This window comes from Hyla sarda, chromosome 4 (assembly GCF_029499605.1).
Source record: "Hyla sarda isolate aHylSar1 chromosome 4, aHylSar1.hap1, whole genome shotgun sequence".
In the NCBI taxonomy this organism is placed as follows: Eukaryota; Metazoa; Chordata; class Amphibia; order Anura; family Hylidae; genus Hyla; species Hyla sarda.
This window is the reverse complement of record NC_079192.1, coordinates 287,469,276-287,491,474: the sequence shown is the minus strand read 5'-3', so window position 1 is coordinate 287,491,474 and position 22,199 is coordinate 287,469,276. Positions and strand designations below refer to the sequence as shown.

At 38.7% G+C, this 22,199-nt stretch overlaps 1 protein-coding gene across 4 annotated transcripts in view; it reads left to right on the top strand.

Annotated features, from left to right (window-relative positions):
- The first annotated feature begins 1,282 nt into the window (after nucleotides 1-1,282).
- The window catches only part of OTOGL (otogelin like), a 200,561-nt gene continuing 179,644 nt past the window's right edge, over nucleotides 1,283-22,199 (top strand). For 2 of the 4 annotated variants that reach the window (XM_056574456.1, XM_056574455.1), the window contains exons 1-7: nucleotides 1,283-1,605; nucleotides 2,079-2,121; nucleotides 3,116-3,164; nucleotides 5,975-6,038; nucleotides 6,537-6,635; nucleotides 9,634-9,788; nucleotides 15,638-15,759. In XM_056574456.1, the coding sequence (XP_056430431.1) occupies nucleotides 1,497-1,605; nucleotides 2,079-2,121; nucleotides 3,116-3,164; nucleotides 5,975-6,038; nucleotides 6,537-6,635; nucleotides 9,634-9,788; nucleotides 15,638-15,759 (641 nt within the window). In that variant the 5' untranslated portion in view covers nucleotides 1,283-1,496. Of the gene's footprint in view, nucleotides 1,606-2,078; nucleotides 2,122-3,115; nucleotides 3,165-5,974; nucleotides 6,039-6,536; nucleotides 6,636-7,237; nucleotides 7,266-7,349; nucleotides 7,421-9,633; nucleotides 9,789-15,637; nucleotides 15,760-22,199 lie in introns of those variants that run through there. The other 2 variants (XM_056574457.1, XM_056574458.1) reach the window with 2 other exon arrangements.

Here is a 22,199-nt window from a genome sequence, read left to right as displayed (position 1 = left end):
ATCACCTCAGAAATCCCAATAACCCCTTGTCACATATAGACATACTATTGCATTGTGGTGTTGGTAAGGCAATAGGAATTATTAGAATGTCCAGTGGATGGCATGGACATAGTTTGACAGAGGGACGGAGCACCCAGCATAAAACTAACAAGGTAGCATTTCTATGATTAATTGTGAATTTATCTGGCACCAAAATGTTAGGAGAAGGTCATTGTAATCCCATAAATTACAAGTTTAACTCTTTGCCTCCTTTCTCCTGCCCTATAGTGCTGAGAGGCCACTGCTGTCAACATGGAACAGTATTCTTGGTCATCAACAATGTTTAGGTAAGTGGTACCAGTTCAGGTAACACCTACATGTGCCAAAACCCAAGGTAAGGTGCCTTTTGTGACTTACCTATATCCTACTGTTAATCATGGTGCTATCTTATGCCCACACAAGCTATTTATTTGCACCTGACTATCCATATAATAAAAAAAAAAACATGATTCATCAAACTATGCCATCTACTCCCATTGCTCCATGGCCATGGTTCTGATCTTCACATGCTATTTTAGGTATTGATCAGTTTGCAGAAGTGCAGTCCCAAATGCAAGTTCTGACATATTTCTATTATAGCTAGCGTTAACTTTTTGAGCTATTTCTGTCACAGTAGTTCTTCCTGTGATTGGACAAGAAAGGCTGACCTTCTTTCCCCAAAGGCAACTAATTGCTGGTTCTTCCTCCTTGGACCCCTTTTGGTAGGTACTTACAACTGCATACCAGCAACACCCCACAAGACCTCCCATTTTAGAGATGTTCTAACCTAGTTGACTAGCTATCATAATGTGGCCCCAACACTTGCCTATTCTTTTGCTTCCAACACATGACCTTCAACAACTGACTATTCACATGCTGTCTAATATATCCAACTCCTTAACAGGTACGGTTGTCACATAAGAATCAATGTTGTATACTCTGTCAGCAGTTTTAGTGTTATGGCTGATCTGTGTTTGTGCATATGTGTGTATATGTGTGTTTCCAGATTTATTTTACAGATAGATAAAAGGTTGATGTAGATACAGCAAAAAGTGTAGTTACAGTTAAGCTGTTTATTTTTGTTAACTTATATTAATGGAACTAATCTTTGTAAAGTGTTAAGTAAAAATATAAAAAAAAAATACAGAGACATCTTAATATGACACCTTATCTTATGTCATCATCCACAATAGTTATAAAAGGATAATTCCGCCTTTAGCAGATGACAACGTGCCAGTCTGCGTGAGCATGTGCAACTGATACAGACAAGGCTTTATCATGCATCACTAATGAGGAAATCTCAGCCAAGGAAGTTGCTAGCAATTTTTCTAAAGCCTCCAGAGCAACTGAAGATCAGACAGCAATGTTTTGTCCTCGCAGCCTTGAAATGGTAATAACTTGCATCCAATGAACAATCTAAAAAGCCTCCAAAGAAACTTATTTCTAAGATGCCATAATAGTAAAGGTCAGTTATTTGGATGCAGTTCTGGATACAAAGTTACACTGAGATGAACATTGTGAGAAATCTCCAATTGATGAAACCTGGGAACACTTTCTTCTTGTATACATTCCTGCTCTGCATTCTAGGTAAGGCATTGCTTTGTCTCTATCTATCCTTATTCTGATTAATAGTAAACGGGATTGAATGTTTTCTACCGTGATGTATGAGCTGCAAAACTACCATGTCCACCCTTCTATATCACTTTAAAATAAAATGTATGTGACTTCTATTTGTACATCAAATGATTTAAAGTAGAATTATATGAGATATTATCCATATATATTAATGCTAGAGCACGTGTCCTTATAGTTACAATAGGTATATTAAATATTCATGTGATGTCCTGCCTTTAAATGTGCCACTATCAGAAGTTGTATTGTCATGATAAATTGCAGGCAATGTTCTAGCGTTTCATTATTATCATATATTGTCGACACTATTTTAGAATTTCATCATGTTTTATTGGGTAAAATATCTTAAATGTAAACAGGTTAAATTCAAAATGATGTAAATCAGTTCTAACAGTCTCGATGATTGATGTTTTTGTTTTACTCTGTAGGGTTTCTCTACTTATCGTCTGGTCTAAAAACAAGAACATCCATGTAAGTTAAAATTTTTACTTAGGCAACAGGACAAAGCATTATACCATTGTCATTTTACCATGCTACTTGTCATTTTATCTGTAACAAAAGAAGAGAGCAACATCTACTGATTGTTCAGAGTAGAATCATATATCTATCATAACAACTCTGTAATAAATAAAGAAAAAAAAATTAAACAATAAATATATATATATATATATATATATATATATATATATATATATATGTGTGTGTGTGTGTGTAGTGTGAATTTTGTGAAAATATATACTGTAGGGGCTAAGCCCTACTCTGGTGCCTTAATAGAGTTAACTAATATAATGTTTGTAGAAAATAGCTGCATTTGCTTAACATTTTGTGTGACAGTGTCTATATAAAGATTTATTAATATTGGTGATTAAATATTGCTCTTTCCCTCTGTAGTTAGAGATTTGATGCATTGCATATTTCTGGGAGGATATGTAGTGTTACAGATAAGTGATATTTGCCAATAGGAAAATTTTGTGAAATAAAAGCTTATACATATGGAAAGAAAATCTCTAAGTAAATAACTTAGTATAAATAAATAAAATGCAGGGTATTTTAGATGCATTGTATGTTTCTGGGAGTACAAGAGGATATGTTGTGTTACAGATAAGTGATTCCTGCCTGATAGGCAGGAATATCATATTTGTTAAATGTTAGAAAGAAAAAAAATATACAACTTTTACATTATGGTAAGAAAATCTCTGAGTAAATAAGTCTGTATAAATGACAAAAAATGCAGGGTACTTTCCAAAGGCGAGCAGTTCATTTTCAGGCACACAGATCTATGAAGTTCTCGTCAATTGTGTAAGATGAGATTGGGCACATACAAGTTACCTTTTAAATGTTAACCCAAGAAAGGCCTCTTTGATAGGTGATGGAAATCAGAAAAAAAAACCTTTCCCCTAGGAATAGCTTATTCAGGTTGCTCCTAGACCTTTGCAAATACAACATACTTTTTGTTTTCTTCCAGAAACGGGTTTAATGCAATTCGCCAGAAAAGAGATCTCTTAACAGCAGAGGTAGGTTATATCTTCCAGAGAAAAACTTGCCTCTGAAATGAGTCTTACACTGACAATGGAGCCTTTGTCATGAGAGAAAATGGTAAAAGTGCGGGTAGGATCAATCCCCCTTGTGATACCTACTTTCCTGTGACTCTGTAGCTTTGACTGTCTCACTTACCAGGCTTGCCTGAACTCATCTCATTCTCACACAGGCTCTGCATCATCAGATAGAGAGATATTCCAATTTACTTGGCAATGAAGATTAAATAGCTTCAACAAATCCAACGTTTCCGTAAAATGCTAACTCTAGATTAGATAACCCATTGACTTCTGAATATTTAATGCTATGCAACTACATTTAGAATTTCCATAAGAATCGTTATAGTACAATGAAAAATACAGAGTATATTGGAATTTGGTGGATGTTGCTAAAATTAGGGATGACAAATAACAGCTCCCTCATATAGTGTCATACATTAATCCCTATTGACAAAACAAATAAAAACATTATTAGAGCCACTTGATATCCTGAATTGTATCCTAATTCATGTGCTGCCCATAGTATATGCTATAGACTTTATAGCTTTCCTATAGATATTTGGGCAGCAACAGTGTATATGGAATTCCTCCAGCTTTTATGCTCTTTCTTTTTGGATTTCATTATAAAAAACATGAGGCTTATTATTTCTGCAGTTTCCTAATACAATATGCAAAAACCTTCTAAACTAGATGTGTTCTTAAAGGCCGTGCTCCCTCCAGGAGACTCTTCCTCCCTTCTCTCTGGATGGATGACAGCACAGGAAAGAAGAGAAGAAACATTCCAGAAGTTTTCCTTTGGGAATGTTCCTCTTAATCCATGTGCTGGGATCCATTTCTCTTTTGGGTGAATAAGAAGTATGGATCTCCTGAGCGCTAGTAAGAATGCAATCGAAGATCCATGTCAATCTGTTAACACATGTTAATTAAGGTAAATATTGTAACAAATAAGCTACGGTTTAATATATATATATATATATATATATATAAATAAAAAAAACTGTGCATATCTGTAACATTATTATTATTAATAATAATAATTTTGTTCCTTTATTTTTAATCATTGTAAAAATCATTGTAATTATTGTATTTAATATATATACAGGTTTACACTTTGCACTCTATTAAATAGTCTATGAGATACATTGATGTAAATGATTATCATCAATCATAAGGTGAATTACAGAGATAAGAACTATTTGTAATTTGGTCTGTCTGGATTTAGCAAAGATCCAACTTTACATAGTTATTATGATGAGTTACAACAACTAAATGAAGAATGTTTACAGTGATTGTCAATGGGCTGAAGCTGATTCATTTATTGCAGTCTGACATTTGGTCATTTTTTACATACTGTGTACTAAGAAATCCAGCTTCTTTTTAAAACTTTACTGTAATGTGCTATTAAAGCTGTCCATAACTGCACCTGTATTTGTCCTTTAGGGAGCGTGACATTGTCCTTTAGGGAGCATTTACATGGCCAGTAGCTTTTAACATGTTTTACCTGTAAAACTGCACAGATAAAAGTGCATTGGAAAACCCTTTTTTCTGCTTTAATAATATTTTAATAGAATATTTTGCCCTAAGTAGCTAGAGTCAATGTGAACTGTTAGTTGATTCCAAAAGTTGCCAAGTCTCCCTGCTCATTGATTAAAACAGTGGGTGGTCAAATAGTCAGTTGTCTACTACTTAATACTGTTATGTGGGGGGACACTGTTATGAGGAGCATCTGAGGCTAACACACTATTTTATGGCACATATGTAGCTGACACATAGTCCACATAGTAGGAAAATCTGTGGCTGATATACCTGAAGTTAACACACCATTTTGATGGTCATCTGTGGCTGACAGTATTTTACAGGATTTCTTTGGTGGGCTCAGTCTGCTTTAGAGGCATCTTTATCACTTGTTACATGCACTTACTACTAGTTCTGTAAATACAATACATAGAACAAATGTACCGCCACAACATTATTGGGAACCATCCATAGGCCATCCATTAGATGGTACTTCACTTGACTCTATGGGAGGTGGAATTTATAATTTGTACCTTTTTCATCCCTTATTTCGAGCTTGCACTTTCTCCTTTCATTTGCACAATATTTATCATATTGGTGTCCAATGTATGTTAAACTTGCACATTATTTTCTATGCACTTTTTTGTTGTGTAGAATTTATGCCACCTATCGATTTGTGGAGTTTTGCAAAAAGTTTTTGATCTTTTAAAATGCGTCTAAAAACTCCGTAGGCTTAAACCATGCATTATGTTTAGGCAAAAAATGTAAATAGTGAGCCTAGCAGTAAGTCACAAAACTAAAGTAAAAATAATGGCACACATGCTTGATAAACTCCCCACTTTATATTTACATGTTGTAAGTATTGTTTCTTTCCTATGATAATAGTGATGGCAAAGTTAGAAAAGGTAGGAGCCTTTTTATAGTGGCTGCAAGGAAAAGTCTGTTTATATCTATATCCAAAATTTATTTTAGGGCCCCCACCGGCCTATTTTTTTTTTATAAGACTAAAAGTTTTTTTTATGTGGCAGTGGGATTTTTTGGACAGCTCAGGCATCTGGGCCCAGGTGCAAATGCTACCTCTGTACCCCCTATAGTAACACCCCTAACTGTATCACAGAATAACATTATTGCATTAAAACTGTACAAAAAAAATCATAGTGCGTACACCAAACCATATGACATATTGAGATCACAAGTGTGCCTGTTTTTTTTTGTTTTGTTCAACAAAATAAAATTGCATTTCTGTTATTGTTGTATTAATATTTCAATCATAGGATAATGGAGATCCATTCTCTGGAGCACGCAGGCTCCTTACGGAATCACACATTTCAAAGACAGGTAAGACATCTTATTCATTCCATTGAATTAAACAAACTTTAACTTTTTGAGATAGCATTTAAGTCATGACAAAACAAGAATGCCCGAAAGATGCCCATGAAAGGCCAAATTATGCCCCCCCCCCCTCCCAAATGGAAGTTATGGCTGAACAATTAAAGGACAGTATAGTTATTTATACTCTATTTAAGCAATACCCTACTTCAATGTCTGTGCTAGGTTTTATGCACAACTCTATAGCAAAGTGAAAATAGAACCATATTTAGCTTATAGAAATGAAAGGGGTTAACTATCCTTAAAAACTTATGGCTTTCCTTAGGATAGGCTAGCAATATTAGATAAATGCTGGTCCAACCCTCTGTTGGGAGCATGGTAGCCTTTCTTAATGTTAATATTGGTTTCTGGCTGGTTTGTAGGTTTAAACACCAAACTTTGACAATGAATCATCAACTCCTGAATGTCGGAAGGCATTAATTTAAGAATTTGTACCCTTGTTTCTAGAGTCTTGCTCACAAGGTTGTCTTAATGGAGCACTTTGTACAGAAGCCGGTTCGTGCGATTGTGAGACCTTTCAGGCACAAGGAGACAGATGCCAATATGGTATGAAAATAATATTTTTTTACTTCTCTGTATTTTTTAGACGTTTGTTTATCATCATAGTCCTTCATAGCTGAGAATATGGATTTTTGAACATGAAGAAGGGGGGGGGGGGTGATTATCAATTGATTAACCAGAAACCTGGTAAAAGGTCATACATTTTTGCACAAAAAAACAGATAAGGCCCTAACGATTGCTCAAAAAGTAGCCAAAACCTATGCAGAGACCGTTGATAAATTCCCCCCATAGTGCCTAAACTAATACTACATACAGGCATCTCTAATAACTAAAGAATTGCTGTTATCAATAATGTCTTGGAGAAAAAGCTATGTTGTTACACATAGCAACTAGATTTTACTCCATTGTCCTTGGTTGGCCAATTTCCTTGATGAAAACGATTGGGGAAGATTTATCAAAACCTGTGTAAAGGAAGAGTGGTACAGTTGACGCAAGCAACCAATCAGATCACTTCTTTCATTTTTAAAAAGGCCTCTGAAATATGAAAGATGCAATCTGATAGGTTGCTATGGGCAACTGCTTCACACTTCCTCCACACAGTTTTTGATAAATCTCCCCCATTCTGTTTATTATTGAGTAATATGCATTCACTGACCACCAGTCCTTAGAAACACTGTAAGGCCAAATGTACATGTTGTGGATCTGTCTATGGCTTTTTCACTCGTAATCTTGAAAAAGACTTTGCATGCATATTTTTCTGTGCAGATTTTTGTTATGAAGCATGTGAATATAGTGTAAACTTTTACGTGCACTTGCATTTTATGTGGAAGGTAATGAAGGGGGGTTCACAGAAGACATTGAAAACAAAACGCTGCAGTTTTTGTGGCAGTTTGTCACTTGGTTTTTGAGCCAAAGCAAAGGAAGGACTTCTACTTCTTCTTCCCAATGAATACACTTCTGACTTTGGCTCAAAAACTGCAAGTTAAGTTTGCACACGTGACAATGATGAGGATTGGACACGTGACAATTATGATTTCTGGCGTCAGGTTCATAAGGGATAGGAAAAGAGGCACTGGCCCCTTGATAAAGTTTGGGAGGAAACGTACATATGGGTGCAGAGGCAACATCATCAAAATGGGTAAGGATCGATATTTGGAGTCCTTCCTTGTGCATTGCTATTAGGCAGTAGCCCGTCCTTTTGCATCAAGGCAGATAGCACTACTGAGGTTTCCCGAAGTGGAAAATGGTACACTCATTTGTGGTGACATATTTTCTCACATTCTTAAAATGAAAGAATATGTAGATAGATGTGTACTTTATTGTGTTGATGTTAAATTTCCTGCCTCTCAGCATATCAGTAGTTTCAATGGAATTTTAAAACCTGCATTGTATGGTTATATAATTTGGTGCTCTCACTGTTGTCATTAAAGGGGTACTCCGTTGGAAAACATAAAGTTAGACAGATTTGTAAATTACTTATATTTAATAATCCTAATCCGTCCAGTACTTGTCAGCTGCTGTATGCTCCAGAGGAAGTTCATTTCTTTTTTAATTTACTTTGTCTAATCACAGTGCTCTCTTCTGACACATCTGTCCATGTCAGGAACTGTCCAGAGTAGGAGCAAATCCCCATAGCAAACCTCTTCTGCTCTGGACAGTTCCTGCCATGGACAGAGGTGTCAGCACTGTGGTCAAAGAGAAAAGAAATTCAAAATAACTTTCTTTGGATCATATAGCAGTGATAAGTACTGGAAGGATTAAGATTTTTGAATAGACATAATTTACAAATCTGTTTAACTCTCTGGCACCAGTTAAATAAAAAATGTTTTCCATGGGAGTACCCCTTTTAGCACATGAGAATCCTTTATGGTGCACAGCTATTTTTCATTCTCTCCATTTCAGGGGTAGGTGCAGTGTTGGGTTGTTTGTCAGCAGTACTCACACCTTGCCTTTCTTTTCCTAAGTTGTCTGGGCAAATGCAGGACACCTGCTCTTCTCTGCTATACCATGATATAGTGCTTGAGAAAGCGCACTGGACTAAACAGGCTGGCATGCTGCTAAGAGATGATTTATAGTGCTTTACTATAGACAGCTCATGGGTGGGAGATGGGGCTGCATGGTGCACTGGGTTTGCAAGGTGCTATGTGAGTAGAAAGGAAAACAGCAACAGGATGACAGCAAGGAAAGGATTACCTCACAAATTCTAGGTTGGCCTAAGCAGTGAACTGCTAATAACAATGATGACTAAAACAAGATGGGTGAGGGATTACATTCAGGAGGCAGCCCTGTATAGATAGTGGGAATGCAAGTATTTACACAGGGGACAGCTACTGAGAATTGTATGGGTAGGATGACATAGGAGAGCAGCCTGTATTTACCTTTTAGGCATAGTGCAAAGAAAGCCTATATTTACCTTTCTGGAGCAAAGCATGGACCATCTGGGAGAGGCAGATATTCTCAACTTGCTTTCAGGTTTTCCCCTCACTACTTCACATAGCACTAGCTAAGGCCTGCCTCCATTCCTGTGTTCTGTCTTGATGTCTTTGCTGCTAGAGATGTAACCTCCTAACAGCCAGAGGGCAGCATTTTGCAGGGAAGCGAGACCCCTAGTGGCCAAGCTTTTTTCTGAAGTAAGGAGTAATTTTTTCTAAACAAGGCAATTTACAGATATGTTAAGAATCACATCCCTCCCATAGAGGGATGTTCTTTGAAATAACAGTGACCAATAGTTTAAAATGATAGTAGTTGTAGAAGCAGTAGTGGTAGCACTGAGAGTCATATCTTGCTGCCATGGTTTTTTAAATCCATTTTCATAATTAAAGTTAATGAAAAAAAAGCTCCACATATACCAGGGATTTGTCTGTTCAAACTTTACCAGGCTCTGATATTATACAGAAATGTGCTGCATAATGTGATTCTTATTCACAATGATTGAAGTATTACTTGTCTCATTGACTTATATCTTTTGTTTTACAGAAATTAGTTTAGTTTTACATTTCATAAACAATTTTGTATAAAATAATGTATTTTAATGTATTTTCAGTGCCAAACACTGGGAAAGAAAGAGATGCAATTTGCAAAAGCTGGGGCCAATACAACTTTGAAACATTTGATGGTATCTACTTTTACTTCCCGGGAAACTGTTCATACATTTTTGCCAGAGATTGCAGCAATCCAGTGCCTCTGTATACTATATGGGTGAGTACATTTGACTACACTACACTATAGGAAATTGAAGTATAAGATGTTGCTATTTTATGCAAATTACAGTGTATTAAATCTAATGAATATCCGGTAAACTCGGATTAAACAGGCTAATTATCCACCAGATTTATCACTTTGGTTCATGCCACTTAAAGTGTTGCTAATATTTAAAATGATTTTTAAAAATCTGCATGGGGGTACTCCGGTGGAAAAAAATAAATAAATAAAAAATCAAATCAACTGGTGCCAGAAAGTTAAACAGATTTGTAAATTGTAGCCACACAAGAAAATAAAGTACGGAGCGGTCACCGTTGCAGGCAGACAGGACTAAGTGATCCAGAGACCGCATTGGTCGTCAGGCCATGGACCGCATCAAGCCCCTAGGTGCTTTGTCAGTCCGCTGAACGACGCCATCACGTATACTCCACGTCTTTATACTTCTTCCCAGGTTACGTCATGCCAGTGAAAAAAGGAAACACAAGTGAGTACTAACTATATGTGTGCCAGTGCTGACAATAGAAACAGTAAAGACAACTTGTTATGGAACAACTTCTTACTAGTGAAACTGGGATGTTATTTCATATGGATTATAATAGAGCACCTAATTCATTTTTGTCATTTAGACCTAACCGACTACTAGTGCCGACTACTTTCTTCTTTGAGATAATATAGATTTGTAAATTACTTCTATTAAAAAAATATTAATCCTTCCAGTACTTAAAGGGGTACTCCACTGCTCAGCGTTTGGAACAAACTGTTCTGAATGCTGGAGCTGTTGCCGGAAGCTCATGACTTCATAGTCCCGCCCTCTCATGATGGCAAGCCCCGCCCCCTCAATGCAAGTAATCACGCCCCCTCCCATAGACTTACATTGAGGGGGCGGAGCATGATGTAATGAGGGGGATGGATAATGGAGCTCCCGGCGCCGGCTCCAGCGTTCGGAACAGTTTGATCCAAATGCTCAGCAGCGGAGAACCCCTTTAACAGCTGCTGTATACTACAGAGGAAGTTGAGATGTTCTTTTCTGTCTGACCACAGTGCTCTCTGCTGACACCTCTGTCCATGTCAGAAAGTGTCCTATGGGGATTTGCTCCTACTCAGGACAGTTCTTGACACAGACAGAGGTGTCAGCAGAGAGCACTGTGGTCAGACAGAAAAGAACAACTCAATTTCCTCTGTAGTATACAGCAGCTGATAAGTACTGGAAGGATTATGTTTAACTTTCTGGAACCAGTTGATATGAAAAAAAAATGTTTTCCACCAGAGTGCCCCTTTAACAAAGATGACAAAATTCTATTTGAGCTCTTGTTGCCATTATTGAGCCCCTCCATGGTGCACAGCTATTTCTTTATTGTCTTCATTTTTAAGTTTGAGACCAGAGTTGAGCTGTTCGCCAGTAGTGTCCACAGTTAATTCCTCCCTTACTTGTCTGGTTATTTGCAGCACAGCATAGCACATACACTCTCTGCTATGCTTTGCTATGGTGTTGATGAAGGTGAACATGAATAAACAGGCTGGCACTGTGCTAATGGGAAGATTTACACAGTAACATACTATCAATGGTATGTGGAAGGAGCAAAGGTTAAAGGGGTACTCAAATATCAACAACTATTAGTTAAAAATATATCTTTATTAGGTAACAAAATTACAAAAAAAAGTCTTAAATATTAAAATCAGTAAACCTTTCAGGTTAAAGATTCTCAAATATCAGAGTACAGTACCCTACTGGGTCAATCCCCAACACTTTTCACCCAAAAGGGTACTCCAGCCCTAATTCATCTTATCCCCTAGCCAAAGGATAGAGGATATGATGTCTGATTGCGGGGGTCCAGCTGATGGGGACCCCCGCAATCTGTCATTCAGCACCCACTTTTGTGAGCTCTCCGCAGTGCTGATGCTCCGAGTGTGCAGCGTGACGACCACGGGGCCGGAGTATCATGACGTCACAACTCTGCTCCCTTGTGACATCATGCCCCGCCCCCTCAATGCAAGTGTATGGGAGGGGGCGTGACATCACGATACTCCGGCCCCGTGGTCATCACGCTGCACACTTGGAGCCTTCAGTGCTGCGGAGAGCTTGCAAAGGTGGGCAAAAAACCTGTTTACTAACTTCCTGTGTTCTGTATTGCTGCATCTGTAACTAGAGACAGAACTCCCCTAACAAAAGGCATTTGACAGCAAATTTCAGGGAAGTGAGACACCTAGTAGCCTAGTAGGGGGGGGGGGGGGGGGTGTAAATGGCTTTTCCTATATCAGCTTGATATCCCCTATCCATAGAATATGGGATAGAAAGCTTACTGGTGGGGTCTGACTACATTTGGAAATATAGTAATTTAGAAAGTTCAGTGGCTGCGCAGGCGCGGTGCACTCTATTCATTACATAGACTATCATATGGTGGGAAGTTGTTTATAATGACAGACACCATTTAAAAATAAAATCTGGTGCAAGTCTAAATTTTCTAGTCTAAGCTTAGACAATTTATTATTTGCCTACTTCATGCCAAAATTGTGCATTAGGATTTTGGCTCACAGTCTCATTTTTTATGGCTTACCTTCTTTTGAGATTCTACACCCATTTTCTGATCACCCAACAACCATGTCGAGCACGGTGCAAATGTGTCTAAAAAGTGTTTTGGCCTATTTCCAATAGTACATCTGTGCCATTATGTTGACATGTATAATTATTTATTAATGTGAGTGCTGTTATCAGGGAGCTTTGTATCCACAAGTCAAATCAAAACTATGGGCCTGATCTATGAATCTGTCAATTGCCAGGCACAGTATATAATATCATATACAGTATATATAATTTATATATATGATTAAAGCTATGTTTATATATATATATATATATATATATATATATATATATATATATATATATAAATGGTATTTTACATGCAGTGAAGGGAGTTACATAATGGTTTATGCATAGGTTTTAGCAAATTTTCTCGCAATTGCTTATTTGTACAAAAATGTTTTCACATTTCCTGTATTTAGCTTAAAAGTGTGTTGCGCAATGGTTTACAACTGTTTTTATACCAGTTTTCTGGTGAAAGCATTAATAATTTCTCCCCAATTACTTTTTAACCCCCTCCCACAAATGGATACCTATTAGCAACCGTGGCTAATGCTGGACATCGCAGATTGGGCCGTTGTCTGGCATTTACCCTTTAGTCAATCAAAGTTTATTGCAGCGTCTAAATACGGTAAATCCAGTGGGAGGGCCCTTACCTGCCTCTTCACCGTCCAATGAGTAGCAATGAAGCGCCAATAACACCGATCAAATCTCTTCTTTGGAGTATCATTAATCAGTGAATGCAATTTAAAGATTTCATGTATTAGTCCCCTATGGACTTAAAAAAGTGTAAAAACAAAATAAAATAAAATAAAAATAATAAATGTGCATTAACCCCATAGTTTAAATCACCCCACATTTTTAAAATAAAATAACATAAACAAAAGAAAGCATAAGCATGTATGTTGTTTTGCCGCATACGTAAATGTCTGAACTATTAAAATATAGTACTAATGGTCAATGGCGTAAGAGTAAAAAAAAAATACCAAAGTCCGGTAATGCGTATTTTTAGTCACTTCATATACCAGAAAAACATTTATAAAATGTGATCAAAAGGTCACATCGAAACATAAATGGTCCCAATAAAAACAGATCATTGCACAAAAAATGAGCCATCAAACATCCCTGTAAAAGTGTTATAGGGTGCAGAAGAGGACAATTTGATAATTTTTTTTAAAGTAGCAGAATAAAACTAAACCTATATAAATTGGGTATCATTTTAATTGTATCGACCTACCACATAAAGATAATGTGTCACTGTAACTGAAAAATATACTTACTATAAACGGAACCCTCCGAAAGTTGCAAATTGACATTTTTTTGTTTTTTTAATCTTGCCCCACAAATAAGTTTTTGTTTGTTTCACTGTAGATTTGATGGTAGAATGAATGATGTTATTACACAGCAACAATTGGTAATGCAAAAACCAGGCCTTCATATGGGTCTGTAGTTGGAAAAATAAGAGTTATGTCTATTTGAAGGTGAGGAGTTAGAAACAAACCCCCAAGAGCCATCAAAATGAAACATTGTAGGAAACATACAGAAACCAATAAGCCTGTGAAATTACAATAAATGTAACAAACCGGCTGTTAAAAAAAGATCATATATGATTATATTTATTGGACTAAACTTTTTTGACATTTTGAAATTTGATCAATGGTTGTAGTTTATTTAGTTCATTTTCAATTTTTTTGTTCAATGTTAAGAAAATTTTGTTATCATTGGGTTTAATAACATTTTATATTATTGCATAGAATGTCAGGCATGCCAGCCTCTTTGTTTCTTTTTTGACAACTTAGTCAGAAATTAGTGTACCTGTCATCAACAAAAACTTTTTATGCAATGTAGATAATACCATTATATATATATTTGTATTATACATTGGTTAAAAATGTGTATATTTTTGTCCCTGCAGCTATTGCCTGTGTGTCTCTATGAGAAGTCCAAATACAGGAAGTGTGGGTGGACAAGCAGGGCTCTGTGCACTAAGATCTGCACAGATCCCTGCTTGTCCTGCCCTCACTTCCTGTATTTGGACTCCTCACAAACAATAGCTGCAGGAACAGAATTTTCCCCCCCAAAAATATACACAATTTTTAACCAATGTATACTACAAATATACCGTATTTATCGGCGTATAACACGCACTTTTTAGGCTAAAATTTTTAGCCTAAAGTCTGTGTGCGTGTTATACGCCGATACACCCCCAGGAAAGGCAGGGGGAGAGAGGCCGTCGCTGCCCGCTTCTCTCCCTCTGCCTTTCCTGGGGTCTAGAGCGCTGCTGTCGGCCCTTTTCACCCCCTGGTTATCGGCGCCGCTGCCCGTTCTGTCCCCCTGACTATCGGTGCCGGCGCCGACAGCCAGGGGGAGAGAAGGGGCAGCGGCACCCATTGCCGGCGCCGCTGCCCCGTTGCCTCCCCCCATCCCCGGTGGCATAATTACCTGAGTCCGGTCCGCGCTGCTCCAGGCCTCCGTCGTGCGTCCCCGGCGTCATTGCTATTCGCTGAACGGCGCGGCGCATGACGTCAGAGCACCGCGCCGTGCATAGCAACGACGCTGGGGACGCACGACGGAGGCCTGGAGCAGCGCGGACCGGACTCAGGTAATTATGCCACCGGGGATGGGGGGGGGCAGCGGCGCCGGCAATGGGTGCCGCTGCCCCTTCTCTCCCCCTGGCTGTCGGTGCCGCTTCTCTCCCCCTGGCTATCGGCGCCGGCACCGATAGTCAGGGGGACAGAACGGGCAGCGGCGCCGATAACCAGGGGGTGAGAAGGGCCGACAGCAGCGCTCTAGACCCCAGGAAAGGCAGGGGGAGAGAAGCGGGCAGCGACGGCCTCTCTCCCCCTGCCTTTCCTGGGGGTATATCGGGGTATACACGCGCACACACGCACCCTCATTTTATCATGGATACTTGGGTAAATGGGGGTGCGTGTTATAGGCCGGTGCGTGGTATACCCCGATAAATACGGTACATATAATGGTATTATCTGCATTATATAAAAAGTTTTTGTTGATGACAGGTACACTTTAAGACCAAGCTTCTACAGACAATAGAAAAAAAAAATATTAAATATTTAATGTGAGTATATAGCAAATAAACTAATATGAACTCCCGAGCAGCGTGAATTGTAAAATTATGTTTAAAAATCACTCACATTAATCTCTGTTCATATATTAATGAGTTTATGCTTTTGTTTATAGGTAAGAACTAATAATCAGATTAATTAAAACAAAAATCATTTACTTTCTCCTTTGTTGTTGTAAGGTTCACAACAGTCCTAAGTGTGAGGGATCTGTGTATAATTGTCCACGCTCCATCAGTATGTTTTTCTCAAGCCAAGAGGAGATCACCGTTTCGGGTTATGAAGTGAGGAAAGGAGGTATGAGGTAAGACAGCAAAAAATGGTGAATCAATGATCATAGATTTTCTGTCTATACCCAATAAATCTAACCTGATGTTTTAACAAATTCACAATATTTACAAGTGTCATTTAAAGGGATTCAGTTATCCAGGAATAGAAAAACACAGCTACTTTCTATCGAAAAATGCTTCCTGTCTGTCTCCAGTTTGGGTGTGGTTCTGCAGCTCAGTTCCATTGAAGTAAATGAAGCCAAGTTGTAAAACCCCACCCAACCTGGAGACAGACATGGAGCTGTTTTTGAAAGAAATTAGCTGTGTTTTTCTATGCCTGGATAACCCCTTTAACCCCTTAAGGACCAAGCCCATTTTGGCCTTAAGGACCAGAGCGTTTTTTGAACATCTGACCGCTGTCATTTTAACCATTAATAACTCTGGAATGCTTTTATCTATCATTCTGATTCCAAGATTGTTTTTTCGTGACATATTCTACTTTAACATAGTGGTAACATTTTGTGGTAACTTGCATCCTTTCTTGGTGAAAAATCCCAAAATTTAATGAAAAAATTGAAAGTTTTGCATTCTTCAAACTTTGAAGCTCTCTGTTTGTAAGGAAAATGGATATAGATGAGCGAACTTACAGTAAATTCGATTCATCACAAACTTCTCGGCTCGGCAGTTGATGACTTTTCCTGCATAAATTAGTTCAGCTTTCAGGTGCTCCGGTGGGCTGGAAAAGGTGGATACAGTCCTAGGAGACTCTTTCCTAGGAATGTATCCACCTTTTCCAGCCCACCGGAGCACCTGAAGGCTGAACTAATTTACGCAGGATAAGTCATCAACTGCCGAGCCGAGAAGTTCATGACGAATCGAATTTACTGTAAGTTTGCTCATCTCTAAAAATGGGTATTCCCAATTTTTTTTTTTTTATTATTCACATATACAATATGTCTACTTTATGTTTGCATCATAAAATTGATGAGTTTTTATTTTTGGAAGACATCAGAGGGCTTCAAAGTTTAGCAGCAATTTTTCAAATTTTTCTCAAAATTTTCAAACTTGCTATTTTTCAGGGACCAGTTCAGTTTTCAAGTTGATTTGAAGGGTCTTCATATTAGAAATACCCCAGAAATTACCCCATTATAAAAACTGCACCCCCCAAAGTATTCAAAATTACATTCAGTCAGTGTTTTAACCCTTTAGATGTTTCACAGGAATAGCAGCAAAGTGAAGGAGAAAATTCAAAATCTCAATTTTTTACACTCGCATGTTCTTTTAGACCCAATTTTTGAATTTTTACAAGAGGTAAAAGGAATTTTTTTACTTGAATTTGTAGCCCAATTTCTTTCAAGTAAGTGCATACCTCTTATGTCTGTGTAAAGTGTTCGGCGGGCGCAGTAAAGGGCTCAGAAGGGAAGGAGCAACAAGGGGATTTTGGAGAGAACATTTTTCTGAAATGGTTTTTGGGGGCATGTCACCGTTAGGAAGCCCCTATGGTGCCACAAAAGCAAAAAAAAACAAACACATGGCATACCATTTTGGAAACTAGACACCTCGAGGAACGTAAAAAGGAATAAAGTGAGCCCTAATACCCCACAGGTGTTTCACAACTTTTGCATATGTAAACAAAAAATAATTTTTTTACCTAAAATGCTTGGTTTCCCAAAAATTTTACATTTTTAAAAAGGGTAATAGCAGAAATTACCCCCAAAGATTTGAAACCCAATTTCTCCCGATTCAGAAAACACCCCATATGGGCATAAGTGCTCTTTTGGCGCACTACAGGTCTCAGAAGAGAAGGAGTCACATTTAGCTTTTTCTAAGCAGATTTTGCTCTGGGGGCATGCCACATTTAGGAAGCACCTATGGTGCCAGGACAGCAAAAAAAAAAAAAAAAACACATGGCATCACATTTTGGAAACTAGACCCCTTAGGGAACGTAACAAGGGGTAAAGTGAACCTTAATACCCCACAGGGGTTTCACAACTTTTGCATATGTGAAAAAAAAATATAATAATTTTACCTAAAATGCTTGGTTTCCCAAAAATTTTACATTTTTACAAAGAGTTAAAGCAGAAAATACCCCCAAAAATTTAAAGCCCAATTTCTCCCGATTCAGAAAACACCCCATATGGGGATTAAAAGTGCTCTGTTGGCACACTACAGGTCTCAGAAGAGAAGGAGTCACATTTTGGCTTTTGGGAAGCAAATTTTGCTCTGGGGGCATCCCGCATTTAGGAAGCCCCTATGGTGCCAGGACAGCAAAAAAAAAAAAAAAACCCACATGGTATCACATTTTGGAAACTAGACCCATTGGGGAACGTAACAAGGGGTAAAGTGAACCTTAATACCCCACAGGGGTTTCACAACTTTTGCATATTTTAAAAAAATAATAATAATTTTACCTAAAATGCTTGGTTTCCCAAAAATTTTACATTTTTACAAAGGGTAAAAGCAGAAAATACCCCCCAAAATTTGAAGCCCAATTTCTCCCGATTCAGAGAAATCCCCATATGGGGGTGAAAAATGCTCTGTTGGCGCACTACAGGTCTCAGAAGAGAAGGAGTCAGATTTTGGCTTTCTGGGGGCATGCCGCATTTAGGAAGCCCCTGCGGTGCCAGGACAGCAAAGAAAAAAAAAACACATGGCATCACATTTTGGAAACTAGATCCCTTGTGGAACGTAAAAAGGGGTAAAGTGAACCTTAATACCCCACAGGGGTTTCACGATTTTTGCATATGTAAAAAAAGATAAAAAATTTACCTAAAATGCTTGGTTTCCCAAAAATATTACATTTTTACAAAGGGTTTAAGCAGAAAATACCCCCCAAAATTTGAAGACCAATTTCTCACAATTCAGAAAACACCCCATATGGGGGTGAAAAGTGCTCTGCTGGCACACTACTTCTCAGAAGAGAAGGAGTCACATTTTGGCTTTTTGGAATCAAATTTTGCTCTGGGGGCTCTGGGGGCATGTCGCATTTAGGAAGCCCCCATGGTGCCAGAACAGTGGGAACCCCCAACATGGCACTCCATTTTGGAAAATACACCCCATATCAACTCCATTTTGGGGTGTAGCAATTTTTTTGACCCTTCAGGTCTTTGAGGAAAGTCAGTAGAACTCAGCAGTGAAAATGGAGGCATATTTTGCACTTTTAGCACTTATTTTTTTCACTTTCACATAAATATGAAACTAAACCTGCCAAGGTATTCATCTAGGGGTATAATGAGAATTATTTTTAGTTTTGTTACGGGTATAGCAAGGTGGTCAAAATATAAAACTACACCAGGCAAAGTATTCATCTAGGGGTGTAATGAGAATTCTTTTTAGTTTTGTTAAGGGTTTAGCAAGGTGGTGAAAATATAAAACTACACCGGGTAGTTAAAAGTATTCAACTAGGGGATGTGACGACTCGCTTTTGCAGTGAGGTGCGGTTAGCAGTATAGAAGTACGGAGAGATAGCAATGGCTTTTCCTGATATCCAGATCAAAGCTCCTCATACAGCTTCTCCTTGCTGTGTCAGCTTTCAAAAGACAATCCCTCTCACCTGTTGATGGAGCCTAGCTTTAAGACCAATAAAAGTCGGCCTGGATTGTGGGGAATGACCCCCCACCCTACACTTAGTCATTCCCAGTAAAGCCGTCCCATGTTGGCCTTCCAGCCACACTACAGGCGTAGTATCAGGCTGCAGCGTAGCACAGATACTGGAAGAATATTCGGCTTTACTTCACCAAGGCCAGGAACCTTGGTGACACATAGCGTCCATCAATCACCATCCCTTTTACCTTCTCACAGGGTATAATGAGAATGGTTTTTAGTTTTGTTAGGGGTATAGCAAGATGGTGAAATGTAAAACTACATCGGACAAAGTATTCATCTAGGGGTATAATATGAATTTTTAGTTTTGTTAGGGATTTGCCAATTTGATTTTTGTAAATAAAATGTAATGGTGAAAAAGGGGAAATTACTGAATTGCTCACTAATCTAAAGTAATTGTAAAAATAATTAAAGGGGACAAATTTAGATATCAATAGATGTATGATAAATTCTGAAACAGTCAATGCACAGACCAGGCTTGAGGGGGCATGTCTCGCAGTGGTAATTGGTGTCTTTTCTAATGCAACGCTTGGAGCACACCCGACACCTTTTCTGTTGCCTATGCCCCGATTCTCTACGGGGAACTACCCCAGGAAAATTTTGCCCTCGTACAATTCTGTTCTCGGATCCTGTGGCTCTGCTTCCCTCCCCTCCTGATCCCCAAACAAAAAGGTCTTGATGACATTTTCCTGAAATTGCAGGTATGTGCCTGTATTTCCTGCACGTTTGTACAGCACAAATGCATTGTATATAGAAATTTGGAGGAGGTGCAGTGTCAATTTCTTATACCAGGCCCGGGTTTTGCGAAGGGCAGTGTACGGCTGCAAGACCTGATCAGACAGATCCACCCCTCCCATTAACTTATTATAGTCCTGGATACACACAGGTTTAGGGGCACTCTCTGTGGTACCACGGACTTGGACAGGGGTGGATCTGTCTGGGTGTATGGTGGTAAGTACAAGGACGTGACGCTTGTCCCGGTACTTTACAAGCATCATGTTGTCCTTGCACACAGCCTTGCTTTCCCCCTTCTTCAATTTTTGCCGTACAAAAATTTTAGGCAGATCCCTGTGGTTTCGCCTAATGGTACCACAGGCATTAGTACCCTTGGCAAGCAGGCATCTTAGTAATGGGACGCTGGTATAAAAATGATCAAGGTAGATGTTATACCCTTGATCTAGCAGGGGTGAACTAGATCCCATACTATTTTTCCTGTGGTTTTTAGTACAGGGGAACACTCTGGGGGATCAATTTTTGAGTCTTTCCCCTCATAGACTCTGAATTTGTGCGTATAGCCGGTTGCGCTCTCGCACAATTTATATAGTTTTACCCCATACCTGGCCCATTTGTTAGGCAGGTATTGCCTAAAGTGCAACCTTCCCTTGTAGTGCACAAGAGACTCGTCCACTGCAACCTCTTTTTCTGGGGTGTAAGTTTCAGAAAATTTTTGGTTCAAATAGTTAATAAGGGGCCGAATTTTAAATATACAATCAAAATTTGGATCACTGGGGAGTGGGCAATTTTCATTATTGGCATAATGCAAGAATTTGTGGAGGACTTCAAAACGAGCACTTGGCATGACAGAACGGTATAATGGAGTATGGTAAACCAAATCCTTACTCCAATATGAATGAATGGTGGGCTTTTTAATTATGCCCATGTTAAACAAAAGGGCAAAACATTGTTTGAGCTTGAGTGTATTGGTTGGCGTCCACTGGTAAGGCCTGGCATGATATTGCTGTGGATGGGCCGCAATAAATTGCTCGCCATACCGGTTTGTTTCTTCCACAATCATGCTTATCAACTCTTCTGAAAAGAAGAGCTGAAAAAAATCCGCTTCTTTTAACCCCTTGGTGTCAACATGAATGCCTGCAGTCGCCACAAACTCAGGCAAATGGGGTACAAAGTTAGAAGCCGAAGCCCACTCAGAGGTGGCACTAGGACCTTGGTCAGTACTGGTACTAGGACCTGGTTCAGTACTATGCCTAGGACGGCGGCGGGGAGGTTCCTCATCAGAATCAGTAGAGGACGAGGAAGAAGAAGAGGGCAAATAAAGCAACTCTCCACCACTGTCTGAGCCTGAGGAAGATGCCAAGAAGGCATATGCCTGCCTCCTCACTGGTGTATGTGCGACGCCTTGACATATTTGTTTTTTGATGTAGGAACACTAAAGCTATATACATTTTTTTGTATTTTTATTTTTTTATAAACATTTTTTTTTCCTTTTTTTTTTTTTTTTTTTACGGAAACAAATGTAACCGCACTACAAACAACAAAACAGTGGCAAACTGTCACCGCTGTCCTGAATCCCTAGAACTAGTATAGGTAGAAAAAAAAAAAAAAAACAACTATAACAGCACCACTGGTACTATGTCACTAATAACTAATATATATATACATATTTTTTTTTTAAACTTTTTTATATTTTTAGATTTTTTTGTAACTTTTTATTTATTTTTTTGTAACTACGGAAAAAAAAAAAAGACTTACATTTATTCACTGTAGCCTGTTCACAGATAACAGCAGCTGAATAAATGAATGAATATGAATGAATGAATCAGCAGCAGGGTAAGGGGCACTGTGACACTTCTGGGCACTGTGACACTTTTATTACTGTACTGTCACTGTTATATTCAGTGACAGTCAAGGATCTTCACTGCAGCCTGTCAGTTCACACAGGCTGCAGACTTCAGGTAGGAAGGGGCACTGGAGGGACACTGCTGGGCACTGTAACTGATGGGCACTGTGATCAGCACTATTACTGTCACTGTTATATTCAGTGACAGGGACTTATATTCTGTGACTAATCTTCACTGCAGCCTGTCACTTCACACAGGCTGCAGACTTGTACAGAACAGGGGGAGAACGGGCA